Here is a 13,027-nt window from a genome sequence, read left to right on the forward strand (position 1 = left end):
TTGGCGGAGCTGGGGGTCGGCGGAGCTGAAGATCGGCGGGGCGGGACGCCGGGGCGATGGCAGAGCTAGAGATCGGCGGAGCGGGACGCCGGGGCATTGGCGGAGCTGGGGGTTGGCGGAGCGGGACGCCGGGGCATTGGCGGAGCTGGGGGTCGGCGGAGCGGGACGCCGGGGCATTGGTGGAGCTGGGGGTCGGCGGAGCGGGACGCTGGGACGATGGCAGAGCTGGAGCTCAGCGGGGCGGGATGCCGGGGCATTAGAGCTGGGGCAGAGCTGGGGTCAGAGGAGGCTGTTAATGAACATGGATCCCTCATTGTGTGCCATGCTGGCTTTCGGCCAGCTATCGGCCGCGCGACGGGCGTGGTGGCGTCGAGACAGCTGGTTCACAGTTGATCTTTCTAAGTTCTCTAAAACCAACTCAGTGGGATTGTTGGAAATCTGTTGCCTCCGGAGGGGGCATGGTGGGGCTGGTGACCCATATTTGGAGTCATCTGAGTCGGGGGGCTGGAGATATTACTCCCCCCTAAACCAAACTGTTGCTGTGACTGTAGATTGGAGCGGTCTCTGTCCGTCAAGGGTTACTGGGGGGGCGTGCATGGCCCCCTGAAATCTTTGGGGGCCCAAGCTAAGAAGAGGAGTTACGCGGCTGTACGTTTTTACACTACGTGGGGGCCCAGACAGAAAAGCAGCTAGAGATTTCCACTCCCATCTTTTTACATGCTCTGTCCTGCTCTCAACCCAGAATGCTCTGGAATTGGGGGGGCTGCCTGGGAGCGGGGGTAGCACGAGTGATCCAGATTGACAGTCATTTGACCAAGGGGTTCCTGAGTTCCAAACCAGTTGCCTTCTGCAGCCTTGTGCTGTGACCGGAGCTGTGCCAATGCCAGACCTGGCTGAGATTGATGGCTGCGAACCCCCCCTTCAATTAACACACCTCAAGACGAGTGAATCCCAGCCCCTCACCTCAGGCAAAAAGTGTTTGGGGCTGAGGGCAGCAGATCGAAATGGTGTGTGAGTCCTGGGGGGCAGGTTTAGTTTGGGGGATGGACTCAGAGTCTTTGGGGGCAAAATGAGATGCGTGGCTTCTTCCTGGGAGGAGGGGGGATTTGGGGGCATAGGTGTGGGGAGAGAGAGGCTTGAGGCTGCAGCGAGGAGAGGGGTCGGGGGGAGAGGGAAGCTAGGAGGGGTGGGAGAATGGGAAGGGGTGTGAGGTGAGTGGTAGGGAGCCTGCGGGAGAGTTGGGGTAGGGGCTTCTGTCAGCCCCACATTCTCCCCTCCCATGCATGTTCCCAGATCTGGGGGGGTCTTGCCCTACCAAGGGGGTCTGAGCCCCCTCCCTGTCCCGCAGGAAAGAAAAGAGGCTGGCCATGCCCCATTCCCTGTGTTCTCCAGGGGGTGACAGGAGCCAGCGGGCGGCAGTGGGTGCAGTTGGTGGGCTAGGTGCCCCTGCAGTGCGTGGCGCAGGCTGCAGCTGGCCCTGTGTTTGGGCTCTGAGGATGCGTGAGGTGTGGGACAGAGCTGGGACTAGATGGAAGCACAGGGGAGTGGTGCCCGGGCATATTCAGGGCACAGGCTGCACTGTTCCTTTGGACAGTCGGTAGCAGGGCAGAGGCTCTTTGAACAGCTGCTGTCTGCAGCGAGGGGGCCATGGCAGGTACCTGTGGTCGGTAGGTGATGGCTCAGGGCATGCAGGGGAACCAAGGTAGCGTCTGGGACTCATCTGAGGCTGCCAGGTGGCTCTGGGGTGGGGTCCATGGTGTGTCCTTTCCGAGGACTTGGCTCTGTGTGAGCCTTCGTGGGCTCCAGTTATGTCAGGGGGATGTTGTGGTGAAGGGGATGGGCTGCAGATGGAGATGAATGGGGAGCAAAGTGCAGGGGGGTGTTATGGGGCATTGCTGAACAAGGGCAGAGTTAAGGTTGCATGGGGAGCCTTACTGCCGCATTTCCTGCTTTTCACATGTCTGAGTTTGGCTCAGCTCAGCATCCTGCCATCAGTGTGTTGCCACTGCATTTTTCTTCAGCTCTAGCATGGGGCACAGAGAGAAGCCTGCCACTTCCTAGTGAGCCAAGTCTGCAGGACCCAGTGCCATCCGGGGGGGTGTGGGCAGCATTGTGTGGGGCTTGTTCCTTGGGGAGGAGAGGCCTGAGGAGAAAAGAGGATGTGATCCTGCGGAACTCCCTGCTGCAGGATATTGTTGGCTCCAATAACGGGGCAAGGTTTGAACAGGGAAACAGGACTCCCTTTGGCAAGGCTCTTCACCCTCATGCTCCAGGGCACGGGCTGGGACAGGAATTACCCCACTCCTGGCCCAAGGATTGCCCAAGGACAGAGGTGACTAGGGAACCGGACTCCTTCCTCTGGGGCATCTGCTGGGGGCCACTGGCAGAGGCGGGACACAGTATGACAGAAAGGGGGATGTGGGGCGAGGTGGGCCGGGGCCTGATCCAGCAGGGAGGGTGTGTGACTAGCAGGGGAGATGGGCCAGTGGTCCCATCGTGTCTGGATGCTGGGCGAGAGAGGCAGGTTTGCTCCCGGCTCGGTTGACTCTGTTTTGTCGCCCCCCAGGCCTTTGGCTCCGAAACGGGACAGGGCTGATCAGGAAGGAGGGGCGCCAGCTGTACTGGACGTTCGTCTCACCCCAGCTGGGGTACTGGGCTGCTGCTCTGCCCTCCCCCACCACAGGTGAAGCAGCCGCCCCCAACCTCGAGGGGAGGATCCCAAAGCCCTCCCCAGCCGCAGGAAGCCTCTGGCCAGCAGAGCAAGTCATGGGGAGGCAGAAAGCAGGGCCCCGTGGGCAGGCCAGGCCTGGACCCTCCTCCCAGCCCAGGCGTTGTTCCAATGGGCTCCGAGGCAGAGTAGCCCCCAGGCCACAAAATCCCGGGATGGATCAGTCCTGGCCCCTGGCCCCGCACTGGAGCCAGCCGACACCCCAGTGGCTCTAGGCCTGTGGGCTTCTCCAGGGTGCGGGGGGTCCGGTGCTGGGCCCTCAGCTGGAGCAGAGCCTCTCTCGGGCAGCCCCTGTGGACCTTGGGCCTGGCCGGGGTCAGCTCAGCTGCTGTGGGGGGAGGAGGCAGGAGCCCCGGAGGGAGTGAAGGGGCGCCAGGAAGCAGCTGGGCTGAATCTTGGTGCTGCGGATGCTGCTCAAGCAGCAGCTGGGAATGCAGCTCCCTTCCCTGGGCATTGCTCAGTGTCTGGCTGGGGGTGGGTCCATTCCCAGGGGGCTGACTCCTGGGAAATGGGGAGCCTGTGCTCGGCCGGCTGCTCACTGGGTGGGGTGGTGGGTGCTGGCAAAGAACAGGGAGGCTGCAGCATCTTCGCCCGCAGAGCAGGCAGGGCAGGGCTCAGTGTTGCTGGGACAGGAGTGCCTGGAGGCCCTGGCCAAGAGCCGTGTTCTTCCACACCGCGTGCTGCAGACACAGGACAGGCCCCTCCCCAAAGAGGACAAGAGGGATTGGGAAATGGAGGAACAGGTTGTTGGGAGCTGGGGTTAGAACCCAGGTGTCCTGACGGCAGGTCCTGGCCAGGTTCCCGTTAGTGCTGCCTGCCCAGCTCACCCCGCTTTGCCTTGGCCCTCCAGAAGCAGTAAGGAAGCAGCTTGATTGCTGGGAGCTGCTGGCCAGGCAGGCCGGTGGGAAGGAGCAGTGCTGTGCCCTGGGGGAAGCGGTGCTCCCGTGCCTGTCTCTGACCCACTGCTGCCTGCCTTGCTAGGGCTGGTGGCGCTGGCTTCGGGAATGAAGGACATCACCATGTACCACACCATCTTCCTGCTCACCATCCTGGGGGCGCTGGCGCTACTGGTGCTGAGTCTGCTCTGTCTGCTCATCTACTACTGCAGGTGAGGCTCCTCCTGCCCACTGGCTGGGCGAGGGGATGTGGCCTTTGCAGGGGGCCTGGGCTCTGGTGGAAGCAGGGGGTGGCGTGTGGCTGGAGGGGCCAGCTTGCCCTGCCCGTTGCAGGTGGAGGGAGCAGCGGGTGGCAGTGGTTGGCACCAGGGGAGTGGGGGAGGGCATAGATGCAGGAGCCCAGCCCCCTAACCTGACTTGCACCCCTTGCACCCTCCTGGCCCTTCCCACTTTCGATCTCTATACCCGCCATGAGGCTGGGGGCTAGCTCCAGGTCTGGCTCAGCCCCCGGCCCTGCCCTAGCTCCCTCCCTCAGGCCTTGAGTTCCCCTCGGGGCAGGTGGCTCTGCGCTGACCCAGGGAGCCTGCGGCGGGCAGCCGGTAACCGAGTCCTGTCTCCCCAGGCGCAGGTGCCTGAAACCCCGACAGCAGCACAGGAAGCTGCAGCTGTCTGGGCCGCTGGATGCCTCAAAGCGAGACCAGGCCACCTCCATGTCCCAGCTCAACCTGATCTGCACCAGCCACCTGGAGACAGCCTCATCGGCTGGTGACACCGACGTGCACACGCCCATCCTCAAGTCAGCCTTCTCCAGCTCCCGCGAGCTGGGCAGCTCCCGCGAGGAGTTCTTCCGTCACAAGCTGCGGCATGTCAGCAAGGCCTCCACGGAGACCCTGAGCCAGCGGGGTGCCCCCAAGGAGGAGTACCCGCGTCCTGGGGAGAGCTTCTCGCTCAAGGCCGCGCGCTCCGTGGACGGCCCGGGCGCGCTAGAGCCCCCCTTGCTGGAGGAATACAAGCGCAGCTTCTCCCACCAGCGCGTGGAGGACAAGGGTGCCGAGCCGCCGCGGAAGCACTCAAGGAACGAGAGCAAGCCCTACCTCCAGGAGCTGCCCTCCCCGCCGCCCCTGCCACCCCCCTTTGACCACTACGTGGGCCACAAGGGGGAGCCCAAGCCCCCCGACTTCATGCTGTCGCAGTCCGTGGACCACCTGGCCAGGCCCACCTCACTTACCCAGCCGGGGCAGCTCATCTTCTGCGGCTCCATCGACCACATGAAGGACAGCGTGTACCGCAACGTCATGCCCACCTTGGTCATCCCAGCTCACTACATGCGCCTGGCGTCGGATTACCCCTCCGGGGAGCAGGCCCTGGCCGGCCCGGCGGAGAGCCAGCCCGAGATGGAGGGGCTGCCGAGCCAGGCCGGGATGACCATCCCGCACCAGTTCGGGCCCCAGGACCAGCAGCGGCATCTCCTCCAGCAGCAGCTCCAGCTGCAGCACCAGCAGGGCGAGGACTCGGAGGGCAAGGGCTGGGGGGCGCACTCCTCCTCGGTCAGCGGCTCCGTCACCATCCCGGTGCTGTTCAACGAGTCCACCATGGCCCAGCTGAACGGGGAGCTGCAGGCGCTGACGGAGAAGAAGCTACTGGAACTGGGGGTGAAGCCCCACCCGCGGGCCTGGTTCGTCTCGCTGGACGGGCGCTCCTCCCAGGTGCGCCACTCGTACATCGACCTGCAGGGCAGCGAGAAGAACCGGAGCAATGACGCCAGCCTGGACTCGGGCGTGGACGTCCACGAGGCCAAGCCCCACAAGCGAGCCAAGGAGGAGCGGGAGCGGCCCCCCGCCCCCACCACCTACTCCAAGCTGGCCTTCCCTGACGACCCGGAGCAGAGCAGCAGCGAGAGCCGCACGGCCATCTGCTCCCCTGAGGACAACTCCCTGACGCCCCTGCTGGACGAGACGGCCGAGGCCCGGGCCGCCACCATCCCTCGCCGGGGCCGCAGCCGGGGCACCAGCTCCCGCAGCAGCGCCAGCGAGCTGCGCCGGGACTCCATGACCAGCCCTGAGGACGAGCTGACCGACCCGGCCGAGGGTGGCGACGAGCCGGGGGACAGGAAGAGCCCCTGGCAGAAGCGCGAGGAGCGCCCGCTCATGGTCTTCAATGTGAAGTAAGAAGGGGGGCCTGCGCCCCCTCCTGGAGCCGGCGCCAGCCCCTGGGGGGCAGAGCAGGGGGCGGGGCTGAATGCCAGTGCCTCATGGGGAGGCCCCTGTGACCAGGGGGGCAACGCCAGACCAGGACCCGAAGACCCCCTCCCTCCACCTGAGGGCTGAGCTCTGTGGGGGAGCAGGGGAAGGGGGGGACCCATGCTGGGAGGCAGTGGGACTGACCCCCAGGGCAGTCCAGACGGAGAACCAGTGACCTGCTCCCCCCTGCAGCCAGGCACTGTCCGTCGCACCCCCCTGACATTCGAGGGACAGCCCAGAGCAGGGAGGAGACGCTGTGGCAGCAGGACAGGGCAGGGGGCTGCTGCATGCTGGGCCCCCCTGGGGGATGGGGGACTTGAGGACTCAGCAGCTGCTGCCGCCAGCCTGAGCCCAGGGGGCAGAGTGAAGGGATTGAGTCGGGTGGGGGGCAGGGCCTGGGGCAGCCTGGCCCAGCCCATTTCCAAGCACACTCCAGGGGGCCTGGGCAGACCATCCAGGGAAGCGATGCCCAAGCGGAGCCCCCCAACCCTGGGGAGAGCACGGAGCCGGAACAAACTGCGTCTGCTCCTCCCCCCGACACCAGCCTGGAAGTGGTAAGAGCACCCGGCCCCTGCTGGCATCTGTACAGCTCCAGGGTGCGTGGAATGTCTGAGGATAGTGCCCACCGACTGGCACCTCGCTGTCCAGCTCCAGCTGCACCTGCCTGTCCAGAGAGGGGCAGCCCCACACCTTGCCTGGGGCAGCCTGAGCTGCGGCAAAGCAGAGCCCAGCCCTGCCAGAGTCTGGTGGCTGCAGTGGTGCTGGGGCAGCAGGTACATGGGGGCCGCCAGTGGAGCCTGACCTTTGTCTGCATCTCCAACGTTCCTGCCAAGCATCCTGGAGCTGTGTGGAGCCTCCTCCGGCCCCGCCTGGAGCCCCGTGGTGCCAGCCGCACTCAGCTCCCCACCCTGTCCTCCAAGTGCCTTTGTGCCCTGCGCTGCAGGGCGAGTGGCACAGCTGGGCCGTGTGCGCAGAGCCGGCTAAATCCTCCTCAGTCCTAATCTGCTTTCCCCAGGCTGGCTGCTGCCTCCAGCGAGGGCTGGAGGGTGGCAGCATCCCAACACGCAGACTGGGAGCTGCCTGCAGAGCCAGCCTGGGATCCCCCACAAGGTCAGGGGCTCAGCCAGCCCTACCTTGTAGAAAGGGGAGGGGATTCAGCAGGTGTGTAGGATCTCCCCATACCCTGGCCTGGGCTGTGGGGCAGGGCCCTGGGGCCTGTATTCTCAAGGCACTTCCTGCGGCACCTGCTAGTGCTGCCGTGGGGTGCAGCTGCTGTTGACTTCTGCACCCAGGCAGGCCCTAGCGGGGGCTCTGGCACAGAGTGGGGGGATCCCTGGGGAATAAAACACTCACCTGTGGCTTTTACTTTCACCTCTTAGTGTCTTTTTGCTCTATGTGTGCTGCTGCCCTGTCACTCCTGCCTGCTCGGCTGGGGCCTGGAGCCTGTTTGTGTCCAATTTCCACTCGCCCCGGGGGTGGAACTGTGCTTTTTGGGGCACCATTTGCCTGTGGAACTCCAGGCCACTAATGCCCTAGGCTTGACAAGGGGGAGCTGGTTCTACAGCTGCCAGGCACATCCCCCTCTGAGGGCCTCTTCCAGCAGCTGCCCCTGGCATGGCTGGAGCCCTGGGGCATGGCCAGCTGTATTCTGCCCAGGGGTAGCTGACACCATGGGATCGGGGCAGGCTTCCAGCCCCAGGCAGCTCCCTGAATGGTTTCCACATGGCAGGGGCAGCTGATCCCAGCCAGTTCCCTCCAGTGCCCCAGAGTGATGCAGGGGCCCTGCTCTCAACCATGATGCTTGATTGGCAACTGCCTGCTGCAGGGATCTAGTTTGGGAAATGCCTCCCCCTTGGGGGGGGGGGGGGGGGCAGCGCAGACTTGGTCAGGCGTGATAGGTGATTCTCCACAGCACCCCCCCAAGAGCAGCTCTGGGTTGGCCACTCCCCTTGTTCCCAGAGCCCTGGCCCTGCACCTGACACCCAGTGGAAGCTGGGCACCTTGGCTCAGGCCCCCCTGCCGCACAGCCCCTGGGCCGCTTGGATTGCTGAAGTTCTCTCTGGGGTGAGAGGAGAGCTGCAGCTGTGCCTGAACTGGTCACCCTCCTCTGTGCCCTGGTGCCCCCCTCCAGCCCATGAACCCCCACCCCCCCAGGAGTTTTATCCAAGGAGCAAGGTTGGGGCCAGCTTGGCCTGTGGGGGACCCCCCCCATGTTCTCTAGAATGGCATTAATATATAAAACCCTTTGACCCCCCGCCCGTGTCCGGCTGGTTCCTCTACGTGCGCGGTGCCATGAGACTGCTGCCCATCAGCACCCAGCCGGGCCTGATTCCCCTCCAGGGCCCAGCTCTTTAGCTAGCTCCAGGGCTGCCCACACTTCGCAGAGCAGCCTGGACAGCTGGTTTGAGGGATACTTGCTCAGTGCAGCCAGCTCCTTCCCCCTGCATAGCAGCAACATGGGCCAGGCTGGGCCCAGGGCCGAGCATGAGTGCCAGGGCTGTGGGGTCTGCTGGAATGCAAAAGCAGCCCCCCCACCCACAGCAGATGGGTACAGCTAGGAGGGGAGGCAGGCACCCAGTTGGGGGCTGTAGAGTGCTGCTCTGGAGCTCAGCTGAGTGCTGAGCCTGCCCAACTCTGACCCCATTTACATTAAAGCAAAGCTGGCCTCAGAACAACACCTGGCAGCTGCCCAGGGGAGGCTGGCAGGTGGTTTTGCGCCATTCTCCTACAGCCACTTTGCACCCAATCACTGCCCAGGGCAGGCAAGGGGCCCAAGCCCCAAGCCCAGCTGGGCCAAGGCCCCGGTCCTGGTGCTCCCCACTAGGCTGGCTGGGCCATAGCTGCCTGCCAGGGGCTGCAGGAGGGACAGCACTGGAGGGAGGCCCAGCATGTTACAGGGAAGAGAAGAGAGGGCAAGGCTGGGCCCTGGAGTCCAGGCAGATGTGCACGCTGGTGGCATGGCCTCCTTGGCTGGGGGAAGTTTTGCAGAGGGAAGGAGACAGGATTGATGCCAGCACCTTTCTCCACACCCTTTATTGGTTCTCACTCTCTTCCAGCCACTTCAGCCCAAATGGCCCCCAGGCCCCCACTTCCTGGCACAGGCTCCAGCCACAGGTGGGGCATGGGAGTGGGTGAGCAGAGGGCATGGTGCCAGTCCAGCCCTGGGCTCTCAGGGCAGCTGTGAGGGGGGCAGGGGCTGGGCAGTCAGCAGAAACCCCTGAATAGGGGAACTAGACTAAGGGCAGGTGCCCAGCAGGCTGGAGCTCAGGGCCATGCTCATTCTGGGACTGGGGTAGGAGGGCACCAGGAGCTGGACTCTGCAGTGCCCATGTTCTAGCCACGCCCCAGCTGCCTTCCCAGCCCCGGCGTTCACATCCAGCACAACAGGAGGCAGAGAGGGGCCCAAGTGCCAGGGAGAAATGGAGGGAGATGCAGCTGCCCCTGGGGGTGTAGAAAGCAAAGCAGCCCAGCTTCCCTAGCCCTACAGTGCCCCTGGCACCCACATGGTGGGGGAGCAAGGCCTGGCCAGCCCAGTCCTGCTTCAAGGCACCCACAAAAGGAGAAGATGCTAGAGGCGAGGGAGGGGGGATCCTTAATCTTCAGGCCTCCAGCAGGAAAGGGGCACTCCTGGTGCCTACTGGACCTTTGGGGGGTGGCAGCAGCAATGGGAGCAGAGGACAAAGCACCCAGATACATGCACCCACACTGCTGCATCTGGGGTTAAACTCCCACAGCAAGGGGGGGCGGGGGAGCTTAGGCCCACGTACTTGGCTCCAGAGGGGCTGGGTGGGACAGGTCCTGCAGAGAATAGGGTCTGCATGCCCTGGGGCCGCCAGAGAAAAGGGCCCCGAGGCTGGAAGTGAGACAGATGCAGGGGTCAGAGCGATCCCCACTGCCTCCTCAGTGTTGGCTTGGTCTGGAGGTGCCCCCACAGGAACCTCACAGCAGCCGTTGGGGCTGGGGGGTGCCGACGTCCCAGCGCAGGGCCCAGCGCCGCTTGCAGTCGAGGCCCGATTTTGAGCATCTGTAGCCCCAGGGGCAGCAGTGGCGCTTGTCGGAGCAGCAGAAGCCCTGCGGAGAAACAAGAGGTGTGTTACTGTCTGCTGGGGGCAGCCAGGCTGGGAGCACAGAGGGGTCCCCCAGAGAGGGAGCAGCTGCCCTGCAGCTGGGGCAGGTCACAGAGTCGCCAACCTCCCCCTGGTTCCCCTGCCAGGGGCCCAGCCCCTAGAATGACCTCTGGCCCAGGCCACAGCCAGCAGCTGGGTGGGGGCCCCACAGTCCAGGGGCTGCAGCAGGCAGCCTGCGGAGCCATGAGCTGCAGGGCTCTGTGCTGCTCTGGGGCAGCCAGCACCTCTCCCCCCTGGGTCCCGCTACGCCCGTCCCTCACCCAATGGTAGGGGCAGCAAGCCCAGGTGCCCGTGGCAGCCTTGCAGCAGGTCTGGTGGGCCTGGCAGTAGTGCTGGGCATCGCAGGTCACATCGTTGCTGGGCTCTGGGCTGGCAGGCAGCAGGGAGGCGGAGAGGCTCAGGCCCACGGGCAGCACCTGCCTGGCCTGGTGCTTCTCACAGCTCTGTGTGGCCAGGTTGCAGGTGTAGCCCCATGGGCAGCAGTGCTGGTGATCCTCACAGCACACAGCCTGGGGAGAGAGGGGTCAGCCAGCAGCTCCCCCCACCCACCAGACCCCTCCCCCCTCCCACAGCCAGGGAGAGAACCCAGAGCTCCTGGCTCCTGACCCTCCCCCCACCCACTAACCCACCCGCCCCCTCCCCTCACCCACCAGCCAGGGAGAGAATCCAGAGGTCCTGGCTCCTGACCCCTCCCCCCACCCACTAAGCCAGTGGTTTTCAAACTTTTTTTCCAGCGACACAGTTGAAGAAAATGGTTGATGCCTGTGACCGAAGTGAGCTGGGGATGAAGGGTTTGAGAGGGGCTCAGGCAGAAGATTGGGTTGCAGGGGTGAGGGCTTTGGGGTGGGGCTGGGAATGAGGGGATCATGGGGGCTCAGGGCTTGGGCAATGGGAGGGCTGGGGCAGCAGGGGTGCTAAAGCAGCTTCCTGGCACCTTGGACTGCGCTGCACTCGGGAAGCGGCCAGCAGCAGGCCTGGCTCTTAGGTGGACGCATGCAAGCAGCTCCATGCAGCCCTCACTCACAGGCACCCCCCAGCTCCCATTGCCCCACCCCACCTAGGAGCCAGAACTGCTGGTCGGTTCCAGGGCACAGCGCGGTGTTGGAACAGGTAGGCACTAGCCTGCATTAGCCGGCAGCACCACCAACGGGACTTTTAACAGTCCAGTCAGTGGTGCTGACCAGAGCTGCTGCAGCCCAGTTCTGGGTCACGTCCCAGTTTGAAAGCCACTGCTCTAACCCACCAGACCCCACTCCTCTCTGAGCCGGAGAGAGAACCCAGGAGTCCTGGCTCCCACCCCTCTAACCACTGGACCCCACTCCCCTCCCAGAGCCAGGAGTCCTGGTTCCCAGCCCCCCCTGCTCTAACCCACCAGACCCCACTCCTCTCTCAGAGCCAGAGAGAGAACCCAGGAGTCCTGGCTCCCGCCTCTCTAACCACTGGACCCCACTCCCCTCCCAGAGCCAGGAGTCCTGGTTTGCACTTTAAGCTCTAGAGACATCCTTCTTCAGGCCAAGGGGCAAGGCAGGCACAGCCCAGCCACAAGGCACAAATGTGGCTGTGAGGAGCCAGGGCCTCACCCCGCTCCACCCCCTGCCGGTGCCCCTCGCAGCAGTGGGCAGTGCACCTGCACAGGCAAGAGATGGGCACAGCCCGCCCCCTCACATTTGGCAGATGGCAGCAGGCCCAGGAGCCCATCCCGCTCTTGCAGCAGGTCTGCCCGTCCTCGCAGCTGACTGTCTGGTTGCACTTCACGCCTCGGCTCTGGGCAGCGCCAATAATGTGAGCTGGAGACTTGGGTGCCCAGGGCACAGAGAGCAGGGCCTCCTGGCAGCTGCCCTCTGCCGGGTCGCACGTGTATCCCTTGGGGCAGCAATGGACGTGGTCCTGGCAGCACACGGCCTGGGCGGGGGGAGGAGACAACATGCGTTTATGACATGACCTGCAGCCCCACCTCTTCCCTCGTCCTCTGGTCACCCCTCAGCCACAACCCACAATGCCCTGTCTCAGTCAGAGACCCCAGGGGTTGGAGCAGGGTCCCCCCACCCCCTACTACGGGCTGGTAATTACACAGAGGAGTCCCAGCCCTGCTCTGCCTTCCAGGAGGGCCCCTGGGGCAGGACCACGGTGCGGGCAGGGGAGCAAGGGCAGCTCTTACCCAGTTGCCCCTGCTCCCGAAAACGTGCTCACTGACCAAGACCCTCCCTGCACCCACAGCCGACCTCAACAGGTGACACTCCAGAGCTGCGTCCTGTAGCCCACACTCCAACCCACCTCCACCAGGGGGCAGCAGCCCCAGGCCCCTGTGCTCAGCCTGCAGCAGGTGCTGCCGTCAGGACAGCTGGTCTGCTCGTCGCATTTCATGTCTCGGCCCCTAGAAGGCGCTCGCGCTCGCGCCGGGGTTTTCTCCAGCCAGGGCACAGAGAGCAGGGCCTGCTGGCAGCTGCCCTTCACCGGGTCGCACGTGTATCCCTTGGGGCAGCAATGGATGTGATCTGGGCAGCACACGGCCTGGACGAGGGAAGGAGACTCAGCATGTGTAACAACACGCAACTCCCCTTCCAACTCCCCCGCTGGGCACCCCCCCAACCCCGACCCACAGCCCCACCACTGCTATCCACTGCTGGGGCCCCTCAGCCCTGACCATGTCCTGTAGCCCACACTCCAACCCACCTCCACCAGGGGGCAGCAGCCCCAGGCCCCTGTGCTCAGCCTGCAGCAGGTGTTGCCGTCAGGACAGCTGGTCTGCTCGTCGCACTGCACGTCTCGGCCCCTAGAAGGCGCTCGCACTCGCGCCGGGGTTTTCTCCAGCCAGGGGATGGAGACAGCAGGTGGCTGGCAGCTGCCCTCTGCCGGGTCGCACGTGTATCCCTTGGGGCAGCAATGGACGTGGTCCTGGCAGCACACGGCCTGGGCGGGGGGGGAGCTTATTAGCATATAGAAGAGTCAGTGATTCTGGGCCCCGGGCCTGCATGGCAGGGGGAGGGGGAGAGGGCTTCAGAGGGGAGGGGGTGGACCGCCAGCATCGGGGGATGG

General features: G+C 64.6%; 2 protein-coding genes across 8 annotated transcripts in view; one reads left to right on the forward strand and one right to left on the reverse strand.

The window, feature by feature from the left end:
* FAM171A2 (family with sequence similarity 171 member A2) overlaps positions 1-6,141 on the forward strand; it is a 12,639-nt gene extending 6,498 nt beyond the window's left edge. The window contains exons 6-8 of the mRNA XM_032796000.2: positions 2,567-2,683; positions 3,710-3,836; positions 4,247-6,141. Of these exons, the coding sequence (XP_032651891.2) occupies positions 2,567-2,683; positions 3,710-3,836; positions 4,247-5,792 (1,790 nt within the window). The 3' untranslated portion in view covers positions 5,793-6,141. The remainder of the gene's footprint in view (positions 1-2,566; positions 2,684-3,709; positions 3,837-4,246) is intronic.
* Positions 6,142-8,879: 2,738 nt separating this feature from the next.
* The window catches only part of GRN (granulin precursor), a 17,150-nt gene continuing 13,002 nt past the window's right edge, over positions 8,880-13,027 (reverse strand). For 5 of the 7 annotated variants that reach the window (XM_032796016.2, XM_032796011.2, XM_032796012.2 and 2 more), the window contains exons 10-14: positions 12,665-12,901; positions 12,266-12,502; positions 11,657-11,893; positions 10,252-10,500; positions 8,880-9,935 (exon numbers count right to left, since the gene is read on the reverse strand). In XM_032796016.2, coding sequence (XP_032651907.1) covers positions 9,804-9,935; positions 10,252-10,500; positions 11,657-11,893; positions 12,266-12,502; positions 12,665-12,901 — 1,092 coding nt within the window. In that variant the 3' untranslated portion in view covers positions 8,880-9,803. The remainder of the gene's footprint in view (positions 9,936-10,251; positions 10,501-11,656; positions 11,894-12,265; positions 12,503-12,664; positions 12,902-13,027) is intronic. The other 2 variants (XM_032796013.2, XM_075059648.1) reach the window with 2 other exon arrangements.

This window comes from Chelonoidis abingdonii, chromosome 21 (genome assembly GCF_003597395.2).
Source record: "Chelonoidis abingdonii isolate Lonesome George chromosome 21, CheloAbing_2.0, whole genome shotgun sequence".
NCBI classification, from domain to species: domain Eukaryota; kingdom Metazoa; phylum Chordata; order Testudines; family Testudinidae; genus Chelonoidis; species Chelonoidis abingdonii.